This window comes from Mytilus galloprovincialis, chromosome 13, assembly GCF_965363235.1.
Source record: "Mytilus galloprovincialis chromosome 13, xbMytGall1.hap1.1, whole genome shotgun sequence".
Taxonomy (NCBI): Eukaryota; Metazoa; Mollusca; class Bivalvia; order Mytilida; family Mytilidae; genus Mytilus; species Mytilus galloprovincialis.
The window spans coordinates 72,748,092-72,763,033 of NC_134850.1; the positions used below are offsets into that span (position 1 = coordinate 72,748,092).

General features: G+C 31.2%; 1 protein-coding gene across 3 annotated transcripts in view; it reads right to left on the reverse strand.

Annotated features, from left to right (window-relative positions):
* Positions 1-8,620: 8,620 nt before the first annotated feature.
* Positions 8,621-14,942, reverse strand: part of LOC143056934 (centrosomal protein of 104 kDa-like) — a 67,686-nt gene continuing 61,364 nt past the window's right edge. For all 3 annotated transcript variants that reach the window (XM_076230140.1, XM_076230141.1, XM_076230142.1), the window contains 4 exons: positions 14,425-14,510; positions 13,573-13,820; positions 12,359-12,505; positions 8,621-10,156 (listed from right to left, as the gene is read on the reverse strand). In XM_076230140.1, the coding sequence (XP_076086255.1) occupies positions 10,098-10,156; positions 12,359-12,505; positions 13,573-13,820; positions 14,425-14,510 (540 nt within the window). In that variant the 3' untranslated portion in view covers positions 8,621-10,097. The remainder of the gene's footprint in view (positions 10,157-12,358; positions 12,506-13,572; positions 13,821-14,424; positions 14,511-14,942) is intronic.

Sequence of the window (14,942 nt, forward strand, 5' to 3'; positions counted from 1 at the left end):
AAAAACTGCAAAATTTCCTTAAAACTATTAATTTAGTGGCATCAACCCAACAATGAGTTGTTCGATTCTTCTGAAAATTTCAGGGCTGATGTATCTTAACCAATTAAACAATTTTTCCCATGTCAGGTTTGCTCTTAAAGCTCTTAAAGCTTTAGTTTTTTAGATATAAACCAAAATCTGTATTTGACCCCAATGTTCTATGTTTATCCATGGCGGTCATGTTTGTCGATGGATCAAAACTTCGGATATGATTTATAAACTAAATATCCTAAGAAGCATTTAGTTTGAAAGGTATTTGGCCCAACAGTTTCAGAGAAAAAGATTGTTTAAATAGTTTACGTCGACAGACGACAACAGACGACGGACGACGACGGACACCAAGTGATGGCATAAGCTCACATGTGACCTTAAAATGCATAAATGGACCAATACTACAGAATAATGGCCAAGCAATAGAACTCCCCCCTCCAAAACACGAGAATACGGGGATGCTTAATTATGGTAAAAATCAGAAAATAGATAATAGTTGTCAACATAACATACTGGAAAGAGAATAAATGAAAAAAAAAAGAAAAGTGCCAAAAAAATAAGCAAAAACAGATTTTTCTAGAAGCTAACCTGAAAGCTAGGAAAAGGGAAAAAAAAGTTTTGAATATGTAAACAGATAATAATTTTATGTCGTTTGACAAGGGCGACATATCAATATAGAAGGTGTGTTTTTGTTTTTTGCCATGAGAAACCTTTCAAATACAATTTAGGCAATTGACAAAATTGGTCAATAGCACATAAACATATTAAAGTTAATTGCTATTAATAAGTATTGCAATATGCATTGTGTTTAAATGCAATATCAGTATTTAGTTCTATTTTAATCTTTAATCAATCCTAATTCTATCTTACTTTTGAGATATAGTTTTTCATATGTGACGTATTTTTTCTGCTGTTTCAGAAATTTCATATGTTCAAATTTTTAATGCCTTTTCACCATCGTATGTGACGTAATTTTTAATGCCTTTCACCGTCGTATGTGACGTCATTTTCATAATTTACTGCGTTGAGGCCTGGACTGAGTCGGGTGTGTCTATTCTGTGTTGGTCATTCATTATGTATTCGTGTTTGTTTTATGTAATGAGTTAATACTTCAGTTTCATTATATATATCTGTTATAATCATTTGATAAAATTTACTGTTTGCAATAGCATTAATTGTTCTAAATAATTAGGATGTTCTTATCCCAAGCATACAAACTTAGCCGTATTTGACACAACCTTTTTCAACTTTTGATCTTCAGTGCTGTACAACTTTATACTTTTTTTCGCTTTCGATCTTTTATATCTGGGCGTCACTGGTGAGTCTTGTGTGGACGAGGCGCGTTTTTGGCGTATTAAATTTTAAACCTGATGCTTTTTGTTATTCATTAATCATGTGTTTCTTTGTCTAATACGTTTTCCTATTTATTTGTATTGTAGTCCTGTAATATTATGTTGTCATTTCTATGTTATATTTAACATTGCCATTAAAGTGCGAGGTTTGGCATGCCACAAAACCAGGTTCAACCCACCAATTTTCCTTTAAAAATGTCCTGTACCAAGTCAGGAATATGGCCATTGTTATATTATAGTTCGTTTCTGTGTGTGTTACAATTTAACGTTGCGTCGTTTGTTTTCTCTTATTTTTGAGTGTAAATTGACATTACGATAAGACGAGTCACGGTACTTGTCTATCCCAAATTCATGTATTTGGTTTTGATGTTATATTTGTTATTCTCGTGGGATTTTGTCTGAAGCTTGGTCCGTTTCTGTGTGTGTTAGTTACATTGTAGTGTTGTTCTCCTCTTATATTTATGCGTTTCCGTCAGTTTTAGTTTGTTAGTTTTTTTGTCTATGGATTTATGAGTTTGAACAGCGGTATACTACTGTTGCCTTTATTTATAATATCTAAGCATATAAGGGAGTATATTGGATGGTTACATATTTGAAAATGTATATTTTTAACCTTCATGCAGATATCTGTGGAGGAAATGAATTTCATAAGTTTACATTCTACTATGAATTTGTACTTACAAATACTGTCTTTAAAAATAATCTGTTAATTGCCAAACTATTATGCCTCCCTGAACACTAATATATATCATGACACAGACACCATCAACATTTTCAAATTTCAAATCTTTCTCTTCCATGAAGTAACCAATATACATGCCTAGTCGTTTTATGTAGTTTCTTGCAATGCTTTTGCAAACATATAAAGGAGTAGGTTCAGTAAGACCCCTTTTTGGCCCCAAAATATAGCAGTTTTACAAAATTGTTAAAATGTAAACCTTTAGTTATTCATTGGACAGAAGATAAAAATGCTTCTGCTACATAAATATGGGCTGTTTTTGACAATGCAATGCACATATATCCGGTACTAGCACCATTAAGTCATGCTTAATTACTGAAATCCTCATAATTCTAGCATTTTAGTTAAATTTTAGACGGTTTTCGTGTAAAACGAAAGTGGCCGCATTCGTGTTCATCCTTAAAATATTGAAAGGTAAGTTGTATTTTATGATAATACATAACATATATAAAGGTTGGGGATGAACACGGATGCGACCACTTTCATTTTTACCAAAAACCATCTGAAAAGTGACATTTTTCGGCATATTAGGTAGATTTTTCATATTTGAGCTTGAATCGGATCGTTTTTAATGACTAAATCTGTTAAAATCTTTCAGATAAACTAATAAATTCAAATAAAATAGACACTGAAGTGTTTAAAAAGTGGTCAAAATCTTTCGTCAGATGAACCTGAAATTTGAGACAAAAATCGGTCCTTACCGGACCTACTCCTTTGTCAAAGATTCATGCAATTCAGTTGCGAACATCCCTTATATCCTAGTTTTTCCTGCAATCTTACTGCAAACATATTTGTGTCTGCAAACTTGCCGCAAGCTTGCAGCAAAAAGCTGCAATGTTTGCAGGAGGTTTGCAGCTAGCTGCAAACATATGCAAACATTATTCAAAGGGTTCCTGCAAGCTTTTTGTTTGCAGCAGACCTGCACCAATGTTGCAGCAGATCTGCTGCAAGCATTTCAGTTCTGTAAGGGTATAGTCACAGCGGAACGAACTATTAATCGAAAAAATGGAACGGTGACGCATAGCCACCCGACACTCCTGTTACACATGCTTTCTCCTGTGTCAAATTGTGTTTGAAATACGGCTTGTGATTAAAACAACAATTCTCAATAACAGGCTACTTTCTACAAAATAAGATAGCGTAGATTTGAGACTGGTCTAGATCATCCACCTGCTCGATTTCGCAAAATTAACCCGCCAACTTTAACTAAAGTTGATTCCCTTTGTGCATTTACCGATTTTAAATTGAAAAATAATGTCGTGTTACTTTATCAACTTACTCAAGATAGATAACAGCTGAAGGTTTATTGTCTAAGATCGCAGGAAAGTATAATTTATATGGTTTATAAAATTTGAAATATACTGTTTAACGGTTTTAAAACATACATAAATTATTGGGGTAAACAATAATTTATTAAATTTCGGAAAACTTAATACAATAGCTTTGTGTGAAAATAAATTGTTATTCCTTTAAACATTACTGGATATTTAATTCATTTTACATTATTAACATTACGTTATAAAGATATACAAACAATTGACTTCTTATGTTCCATCCTCATTCAGAAACCTGTTTCGAAAAAGTGTTCACGGCAGGATTTAAATTTGTGTGATTGGAATTAATCTAGTTATATTCCCATGTATTCCTGTGTCAAATTAAGATAGTAACACATTAAATGAGAATACGGATTTTTTTTTTATTTGTTGTTTACCTCCCAGATAATTTTATAGTTGTTAAAATCAGACTTCAACTTTACAGAAATTGATGTAAAATTAAGATAAAAATTATATTACTACTTCGTTTTGAATTGTTACAAAAACTCATCAAAGATTTTAAAATCAAATACGAAAGAGCATTATCTCGTCTACACATTACAGTTGTATAAATCGTGTACTGTTTCGTAGTATTCCGAATTCATAACTATGTACGTTTTAATAAAATTGATAACAATGAATATGAACATCAATCTATATATACACTCTGTTCAATCATATAATGTCAATGTCTGTGTGTTTTACGCTTAGCGATAAACCAAACAATATTGAATAGCAGATTGGTTTTTTTTTCTACTCAGTCACACTATAATCAGTCAGAGCGGTTTCAAGTCAACCAAATACAAACCTGCATGTGAAAATAATGTCAACATGTGAAAATAAAGTGTGTATCCTTAAACGATAACATGAAATTTAGTTCATTTTAAATTTTTTAACATAAAGTGATAAATCTATACAAACGTAGATGCCTATTTTACTAGGAGGCCATCTTCGTTATGAAAACTTGAAATACCTGTTTCTATACGTTGTATCAAGGTGAATTTAATTAAGTTGATTTTAATGAATCTATTTATATCTTACAGATTCCTCTTTTCAAATTCAGAATATCAAGGTGAGAATACAGGTCAAACATTTATTTAGAAAATATGTCAGGAATTGTAGATACTCAACATTGCGCGAGTATTGTTATTAAAAGGTGTTTGGAAGCCTAGACCCATTTTAAAAACCAGTTTCGTCTTGTTGTGTCCTTCAGTCTGTATCTATGGCAGTAAAAAATTTATTTCAAATTCACAGAAAAAGGTGATAAAGAAATAAGATACGAACTCTATTACACATTGTTACAATCTGACATTGTCTGGATCGGTTACAAAAACTTATCAACCATACTTAACACCTAGTACGAAAGATGTGCTTCTCGTCTACACACGGCTGTTTTGATAACTTGACGTGTATCGTTAACTATGTAAAATACTGTATAAATGTACCAATGTGCATACACAAAATGAACAATGAAAGACAAACTATCTACGAGAAATAAAGTCAAGATGTGTGAATTGTTCGTGATCAAAGCCTACATTTCAAATATAATAGCCGAGTATTTTTCACTCAATCGAATTAATTCAGCACATTTTCAGACAGCCATTTACAAACCTTCATCTGAAAATGAATAATTCCTTTAGCAATGTTTAAAGCATGAAATTTATTCTTAAGTTTTTACATTTTTTAACATACAGTGACAAAGATATACACACCTAAACACCCATGCCGTCTGTTTCCTGGGGACAAACCTCGTTATGAAATATGGAAATACCCGCTTCTAAAAATTATACACGGGAAGATTTAAATTTAGAAAAATGTAATAAATCTATTTATAGCTTACGTATTTCCTATGTCAGATTTAGATTGGTAAACATAATGTGAAAATTCAAATCTATTTTTATATCGAAATGTGCTTAGACAGTTTTTACAGAGAGAATACACAAACCACTCGTGTCATTGTGAGTAAAAGAGAAGCGAAAGATACCAGAGGAACAGACAAACTCATAAATCGAAAATATACTGGCATATGGCTAAATAATAAAAAGACAAACAGACAAAACATAGTATTTAATTTAATACGACAGACGCGTGTTTCGTCTACAAGTACAAAGAGCAGTGAGGACCAAAAATTCAAAAAAGTTGTGCCAAATACGACTAAGGTAATATATGCCTGGATTACAAAAAACATTATTTTTTCAAAAACATACATGTTTTCTGAACAGGAAATTTATAAGATTTAATGACCAACATATTAAAACTATAGGCTCTAAAGAGCCTGTGTCGCTCACCTTGGTCTATGTGCATATTAAACAAGGACACAGATGGATTCATGACAAAATTGTGTGTTGGTTGTTGGTGATGTGTTTGTAGATCTTACTTTATTGAACAATCTTGCTGCTTACAAGTATCTCTATATATTATGAAATTGGCCCAGAAGTGACAGCGGAAAATATTTTGTAAAAATTTATGAAAATTGTTACAAACTGACTATAAAGGACAATAACTCCTAAAGTGGTCAAGTTGACTTATTTGTAGTTCTTACTTTGCTGTACATTATTGCTATTTACAGTTATCTCTATTAATAATAGTATTCAAGATAATAACAAAAAGCTGCGAAATTTCCTTAAAATTACCAATTAAGTGGCAGCAGCCCAACAACAATTTGCCAGATTGGTCTGAAAAGGAAAAGGGTCAGTAAGACGACTTTTAGGCCCCAAAATATAGCTGTTTTACAAAATTGAGAAAATGTAATCTTTTATCTATTTATTGGAAAGCAGAATGCTTCTGCTACATAAATATGGGCTGTTTTTGACAATATAATGCACATATATCGGGTACTACCGTCATTAAGTCATGCTAAATGACTGAAATCTTCGCAGTTTTAGCATTGTAGTTAAATTTTAGACGATTTCCGTCTTAAATGAAAGTGGCCGCATTCGTGTTCATTCATAGTATTGAAATGTAAGTTGTATTTGATGGAAATACATAACATATATAACGGTTGAGGATGAACACGGATGCGGCCACTTTCATTTTTGACAAATACCGTCTGAAAGGTGACGCTTTTTTGCATATTTGATAGATTTTTCATAGTTAAACTTGAATCGGAGCGTTTTTAATGACTAAATCGGTTAAAATCTTTCATATAAACTAATTGAATCAATTGATGTAGACACTTAAGTGTTTAAAAAGTGTCCAAAATCTTTCGTTAGATGAACCTGAAATTTGAGGCCAAATATCCGCCCTTACCGGACCTACTCCTTTCAGGGCAGATAGATCTTAACCTAATGAACAATTTAACTCACAGCAGATTTTCTCTAAATGCTTTGGTTTCAGAGATATGAGCCAAAAACTGCATTTTACCCTGTGTACTACTTTTAGCCATGTCGGCCATCTTGTTTCACGGGTGAGGTCATCGGACACATTTTTTGAACAAGATACCCTAATGATGATTGTGGACAAGTTTGGTTAAATTTGTCTTAGTAGCTTCAGAGGAGAAGATTTTTGTAAAAGATTACAAAAATTTAGAAAAAATCGTTAAAAATTGACAACTGACCATTTTGATCATGTTTGACTTATTTGTAGATCTAACTGTGCTGAACATTATTGCTGTTTACAGTTTATCTCTATCTTTAATAATATTCAAGATAATAACCAAAAACGGCAAAATTTCCTTAAAATTACCAATTAAAGGGCAGCAACCCAACAACAGGTTCTCCGTTTCATCTGAAAATTTCAGGGCAGATAGATCTTGACCTGATAAACAATTTTACACCATGTCAGATTTGCTCTCAATGCTTTGGTTTTAGAGATATAAGCCAACATATACATTTTACCCCTATGTTCTATTTTTAGCCACGTCGACCATCTTGGTTGGTTGGCCAGGTCACCGGACACATCTTTTAAACTAGATACCCCAATAATGATTGTGGCCAAGTTTGGTTTAATTTGGCCCAGTAGTTTCAGAGAAGATTTTTGTAAAAGTTAACCACGACGGACGACGATGACGACGGACGACGGACGCAAAGTGATAGTGACAGGCCAGGTGAGCTAAAAAAAAATAAAGACTTAGCAACACGAACCCCACCAAAAACTGAGTAACAGTAACCAAAAAGTGTCGTTAACTGAAATAAAATATATCATTTCTTATGCAGCAATAATCCTGCAATATATTTGGTTGATAACCTGGGTGTATGTTATATCCACCCGCGTTAACCTTGGTAACCTAGGCAACAGTGGTAAACCGCTGTTCAAAAGTCAAAAATCGATTAACAGAATTACACACTAAGGAAAACACATAAACAACAAAAGCAAAACAAAGGAATAACAGGAATACTGAAGTGCAACAAAAACAACTGCATACATACATACAAGTGAAATGTTTGTTAACGACTGCCATATTCTGACTTGGGGGATTTTAAGATTAAATGGATGGTTGAACCTGGTTGTATGGCTAGATAAACCTCCTGCACATATAGCAATGTTAAAATTTATCAAATTTCAACATTAACTAAATGTGGCAGAAATACAGAACAAACACATGCAAGAACACTCATCACGGAGTTACATACAGATAAACAATGCAATGGTTGACACAAGCAAAGCGAAGTGCAGAACAACAAACATCATCCACCAACAACTAATAGACTAGGACAGCACAAACAGTAACGTACTCATGCCACGAGTATGTTATAAATCTGAAACTTAATTTATACTTTCACAATACCAGTCCAAACAATTAGGATGACAACTTTCGTATGAAGAACAGAAATGCAGCAAACAAATTTAAGTTCGTTTTTTTTTGCAATTGTCCATTGTATGTCGGTATTGTATGTCATACATTAAAATATCATATGATCATATGTTCTAACTGGTCAAGTCATTTCAGAATATGTTTTTTTGTTATTTTACAGTGAAGTACTGAATGACAGCATTGTTTCATCAATCTCATGCGTCACATTTCTGAATGATGACGATTTCTATACAGCCATTTTAGGAGAAATGTCTGAATGATGGAAATTTATACAGCCAATCTAATCTTCCAATATTTTAAATGATGATAGTTTTTCTTCAGGTCCTTATTTGCATGATGCCTGAATACTTATAATTTTCCTGAATGCTCCTCTAATGCATGTTGTATATAGAACATACAGACCAAGTGTGTAAGACATATTAAAACAAAGTCATTATTTGATATGAAAGAGATTCTTTATTCTATAATATGTTACTCAGTAGTTATACATAAATAAATCTTAACAATACATCTATTGGCACCAGAGGAATTCATCGTGAAGGGCAAGTCTTCTTTTTAAAACTTATATAAACTATTGTATTATATTCAAGATATAAATTTGGATTTCTTTAAACTAATAAAACCCGTACAAAGAACTGGTTGTCTCGAAAGAGCATCTACTGAATTACAAAAATTTCATTTTTCATTGTAACTATTCCTTTATCTTTATATAAATAAGTATCCACCGCCATCCCCACCCCTTCTCTCTTCACCCAAGAAAGGAAACTCCGAAAGGAAATGAATTAAAAAAACAGACTTATCTATTAAAAGGATATGGAACTGTATACCAGGATCTGCTGAAAAATACATTAATGTAACTTGTAACTTCTTCAAAAACAAATAAAATGACGGAATTAAAAACGGTCTACAGCTCACATCCCTTCTCCAGTAAAAATCTTATTTGACACATTTAACAATATAACAATAAGAACCACTTTGGTAAGATATATGTTGTCTGTCTGAACTACTATAGTGGCTGAAAATGATGTTAAAACCAATATTCAGAGTTAATCCTGGTTTAATATCCACTGTAAACATGGTAATATATATATAAATATAAACAGTCCTATAAATGTGAATCTTAAACAAGGTTTCAATGCACAATTGAGGGATCAACTTATCACGAACCATCATTGCTAATAGATACCAATATAAAGGAGGAGTGTGGAAAACCAATGAGAAAGCAATCAGAAGACACAAAGTCAACTGAAGGTCTACAATAAACAATAAACAGTCTTGTAACATATATATCACAGATAAAACATCTTCCTGTATGAAACTTGTTTGTTACATCTTTCAGGAATGTTAGGAGAGCTGATAGTACACCAAGATGCATTATAACAGATGGCATAGAAACTAAACCAAAGTCTTTCAAGGTTATATGTGCAGAAAGGGGAAGTTTGCAATTTGTGTAAGTCTCTATTGTTAGGACCCCAACTGGTATGAAAACATGTCTTGTTCTAAAATCTGACCATCACAAGCAGATATGGGTTACTGAGGTACAAATCAGAGTGGCTAATACCAGTGCCCATACTTGACCAGAATTCACATCTTAGAAACTAAACTAAGATTTAAACCCAGATCTGTGAACTAGACTAATATACTCCACTCAAAGCCAGATCTAAATTCCTGGTCCATATCTATGAGTCCAAACTAGATGTATGACTCAGAGCTACTGCTCTTACATAAATCCTAATCTGGAATATTTCCCCGTGTAAGAGTTTAATTTCAAATAGAAAACAAGAAAATTCTCCCTGCTAAAGATTGGTCATGTGATCAATGTTGTACAATAGTGTTATATAGTCTAACTATATATCATAATAATGTTCTCCTATAAAATATAGCACTATAAATTGTCTAGTCTTAAAAAGTTATCTTGGAGTCTTCTTGTTCTTTCCTGTGGCTTTTGGTTTATTCTTTGAAGTTCCACCTGGAATATATAATACAGATTTATCTTTAAAACTTTTACACCAATAAGAATCAAGTATTAAGGATGTATTCTTCTGACTTTTCAGTCTCAATCAGTCTCGTTGAAATCTCGTTCTTGGATTATTTCAAAATCATGTGATACAAGTGAAAAATATCAATGAATTTTAAAAATATTGTAATCAAACATAACTCTGTGAAAAAATTGTGTATTTACAACGAACGGTTTTTGAGTAATCCAGTTTTCAAATTTTATGACCAATCAAGTCATTATTTTTAGCCAAAATTTTGAGAAAATGGGTGAGGGATACAAAAAATGATTTTACAAGAATCAAGTACATCCCCTATCATTTTGGTCTTTTCAAATTTCTTAGATATGTAATATTTTCAATTATTTATAACAAAAAAGTTGAAATAATATGCATTATGTTCTTAAAACTGAGAAAAATCACAAAAATAGAAAATTGACAGCATGGTAAATTTTACAATAAAAAGCGTCAAAATATGATAAAACTTTCTTATATTAACACCTACCTATAGTTTTTTTTTAAGTAAAATTTTTTCAGATTGGTCCACTTCATTTTTATAGAAAGTATGAAAAAAAGTTTAATTGTGGAACTGTGATTTTTTTTCACGATAATAGCCCAAAAATAGGTAAAAATCGATGAAAAATGGGAAAATCATCAAAATGGGGCATTTTCAAAGGGCCGTAGCAAAAAAAGAAGTGCACCACCATATGATTTTTTTCTTTACCAATTATTTTTTTACAGTCTTATAAACCCAAAAATCAGGTTAAGAAAAAAAGTTTAATTCTAGAAATTTTTGGCTCCTCAGAGGTGTACATCCTTAAGGTAGCTCATAGGTATAAGTTTTCTGAGATAGAATTTTTTTATACTTTGCTAAAATGAAGATTTTTCCTCTGCTCTTTTCATACACTGCTACTTTTGCATAGGTACTTTTTCCGTACAAAAAGTCTGTGGTACTGGAAAATTACTTTTAAAATATAGTACTTTTTTAGTACTTTAAATTTATTGTAATATTTAGGTACCTGTTTTTTACAGTACTTGATTTGTACTTAAAATTTAAGTACATATCAAGCACTTCAAAATAAAGGTACAAAATGAGTACCTAATATTTGAGGTACACATTTAGTACTACACAATTAAAGTACAAATTGAGTACTTAAAATTTGAAGTACAAATCAAGTACTGTAAAAAAAAAGTACTTAAATATTACAATAAATTTAAAGTACTAAAAAAGTACTATATTTTAAAAGTAATTTTCCAGTACTACAGATTTTTTGTACAGAAAAAGTACCTATGCAAAATTAGCAGTGTAAGATAAATAAGAAAGATGGGTCACCAAGCTATTTTTCAAGATATAAGTTGTTGAAAATTGTCTAAATTTGCTTAGAATAATCATGCAAAAACACATTTTTATGCATAAAAAGAAATCTATTAGATAAAATTTTGAAATAAATTGTGAGAAGATAGGTTTTATAATATGTTTTAAGAAAATAAAAATAAAAAAATGGTGTCACCGAATTTGTTTTCTTGCTACAAATAATTTTTTTTTAAATCACTATCAGACCAGTATAATTTTTTTACTAAAAGAATTAGCTCCCCTCAAACGCCTCAGTTGAAAAAAATGATTCTAAAGCGCACATATTTGGTCATATAAATAAATATTCTAACCAATAAAATTGCACATCTGTCTACAAATTGCAGATATAGGTAAATAACTAGATTGATTGTGTACTGAGATCATAGTACAATCCAAGATGGCGGTATACCATGAATCTACCGTAAATCATTTTAAGGTTCAAAGGTATTAACTGTACTTTATTTTGAATTCAAGGGAAAAATTCCAAGTTTTGAAGATTTATAAGTATGTTATTATAAATTGTGTGATTTAAAAAAAGAAAAAAAAATTAAAGAAGAAAAAACTTTACTTTGTTTAGCATAGGAACTAATTTACTAGTTATCCCAAAAAAGACTTAACTTAATGAGTCTGGCATTTTGTCAATATCTTAAATAAGATTCATGTTGAAATAATTTTAGAAAAGAAAAAAAGAATTGATAATGAAACAATTAAAATTTTATTTGTGTTGAAAATCTATCAAATATGCAGAGCCAACCATTATTGTAAATGTAATATACATGTATCAACCTGTTTGCAGAACTTAGCTGTATGAAAGGATACATACCTGTTGATGGATTTTTATTAAGTGAGAGGAGACGACGAGGATTCTGTTTACAGCCATCTTTGCCCATTAGATGGTTTTTCCAGCCGTCTTCACCAGAGGAGACATTCTGGTGACAAAGTGGACAGTGGTTTGATGAACTTTTGGCAGCTGAAAAAAAATAGCAAAGTTACATTTCTGATATATAATGTGGAGTATTAACAGTACAATATCAAACTACCTTCAAACTTGAATCCAAAAATTGTATAGCAAATCCTGATGTAGTAAGTCTTACAGGTCTCTACTGGGCTTACCGTCTACTTTATCAAAACTGTTCCAACAACTAACTATAATTGGGAAGATCTTTCTATTCTTTGGTTAATTACAAAACTCTAAATGACATTGTAATAAAAGTCTTTCAAGCTATTAATGATCATCTTCTCTTATTTTTATATCTTGCACAGAGTGAGACACCGAAATTGAGATAATTTGATTGGCTTATCCAGCATCATGAAGTGATATTTCAACATTTCCATTGGCTATTCATAAGGTCATTGATAACTTTGAAAGTTTAAAATGATGTACATTCTGTCCATGACAATGTGCATATGTGATTTCAAGCTTATACAAAACACTCACACTTTTCACCTTGAAATCTTCTTTTTGACAAATTCTATTACCTTCTCAAGCGTACAAAAAGTTTTAAAATGTCTGATTTTATAATTTGAAGCTGGAAAAAGACATATGACTTCACTCATGACATGTGCAAGACTAGATCAATGATTCAAGGAACTTTTAATTATCACAAAAAGAGAAATAGATTTAACAACTTCTGAGAGTAAGATATTACTTGAAATCAATTCTCACTTCAATTTAAATAGTTATACTAAACTTGCACATGCATTATTATATTGAAATTTAATATCTGAAGTTATTATCAAGCAATATCAAATCCTCACTCGTTATAAAACCTATAAATATAAAATAGGAATAAACTGCAGAAATGATTGGAAAACAAACCTAAATAGTAAAGCAGAAAACAAGACAAATAGTTGAAATCCATGATAAATTCAAATCAATTATCAAAAACTACTAGTATTTTGCTTCAATTTGTTTTCATGATTAACAAAAAGAACTTTATTTCCAATACATGCAGATCATATTAATACATTTACATATCTTAACTACATTTGCTTTATGTCATGCTTGACCATCAAAATATTACCATGGTAACCTACCGTTACAGCTCTTTTCAGACACATGTTGATCATATTCAGACTTTGGAATGGCTTCAGTACATCGGTTACATTTGGAGTAATTATTTTTGGCCTCACACTCGTTCAGTAAATGATCCGTGTATGTTGCTATTTCTACCACTTGTTTACAGTTTGTGCAACGTTTTAACATAGGGCAATGTTTCCAGTAATGTAAATCAAGTCCTTCTTCTGTGAAACTTTCATTCCTTTCACCACAGAATATACAAATACTGAAAACAAAATATAAATTAATATAAATCAAATTCTTCTGTAAAACTTTCATTCCTTTCACCACAGAATATATATACAAATACTGAAAATAATACACAAAATAATATAATTCAAGGATTGATGGGTTGATTTTAAAGAATTTCTCAAGAAAATAAATTGCAATTTTCAAAGTCATAAAGGGACATTAATTTAGAAGTGTAAGGGACTTGCAGCCCAGATTCAAACTCTGTCTGCAAGCTTTTGTTCTTAGCATTGTGTATGCATTTCATAGCACTTGCATTTATAAAATTTTGATGAGGACTTTCAATCCTCATTTTATACTAAATGATGATTCATCCCAATCTGTGAAGGCATGACATTTAAATAAAGCATCCTTAATCTTAAGCAGACGTGAATTGATTGTTTGACTTAAGGGAAATTTTTTGTTGTTGTATAAACCTTTTTTATGGTGTTAGGTATATTTGTCATCGCTGTACATGTATAGCTAATATCCCCTTTTGTTCATAAAAGTTTATAAAAGTTTGTCATCCTCTCCCTCCCTTTTGTCAAGGAAGATAATTCATATCTTTCTTGACTCTACAAGAAAGGATTATATAAACTTACTTATCCATATTGTAAACAGAAGTGTCATCATCGTCGGCAGTTGGTTTCTTGTTAATTATTTTAGACTTCTTTGGTGGCTCATTTTTCTGTAATGAGATAAGAGGATGTTATTTTGATTCACACATGTGTGAATAGCTTAGAAACAATAATAAAGCCAAGCATAGCCTTGTAACAGTGCATAAACCTCTAAACTGCCCTATCAACTTTCTCATTTTTCAGAAACAAAAAATTTCTTTCTTGTGATATTCTATTTAAATAAATGAAGACTGGTATATACAATTGTCACTGAGTTTTCTAAGATAGTTTATAAACATTATTCATTGTAAGTGTATTGCTTTTTTATTTTTCATTCAAATTTAAAAATGTATTGCTATTGAAGTCATCCGGTAATACATTGGTAAATATCTCAAATATTTTCAACACTGAGACTAACGAAAGGTTATAAAATGTATAATAAATGAAATATTGTCTGAATAACAGTCAGATATTATGGGAAATATGTATAAAGTTGTTGAATA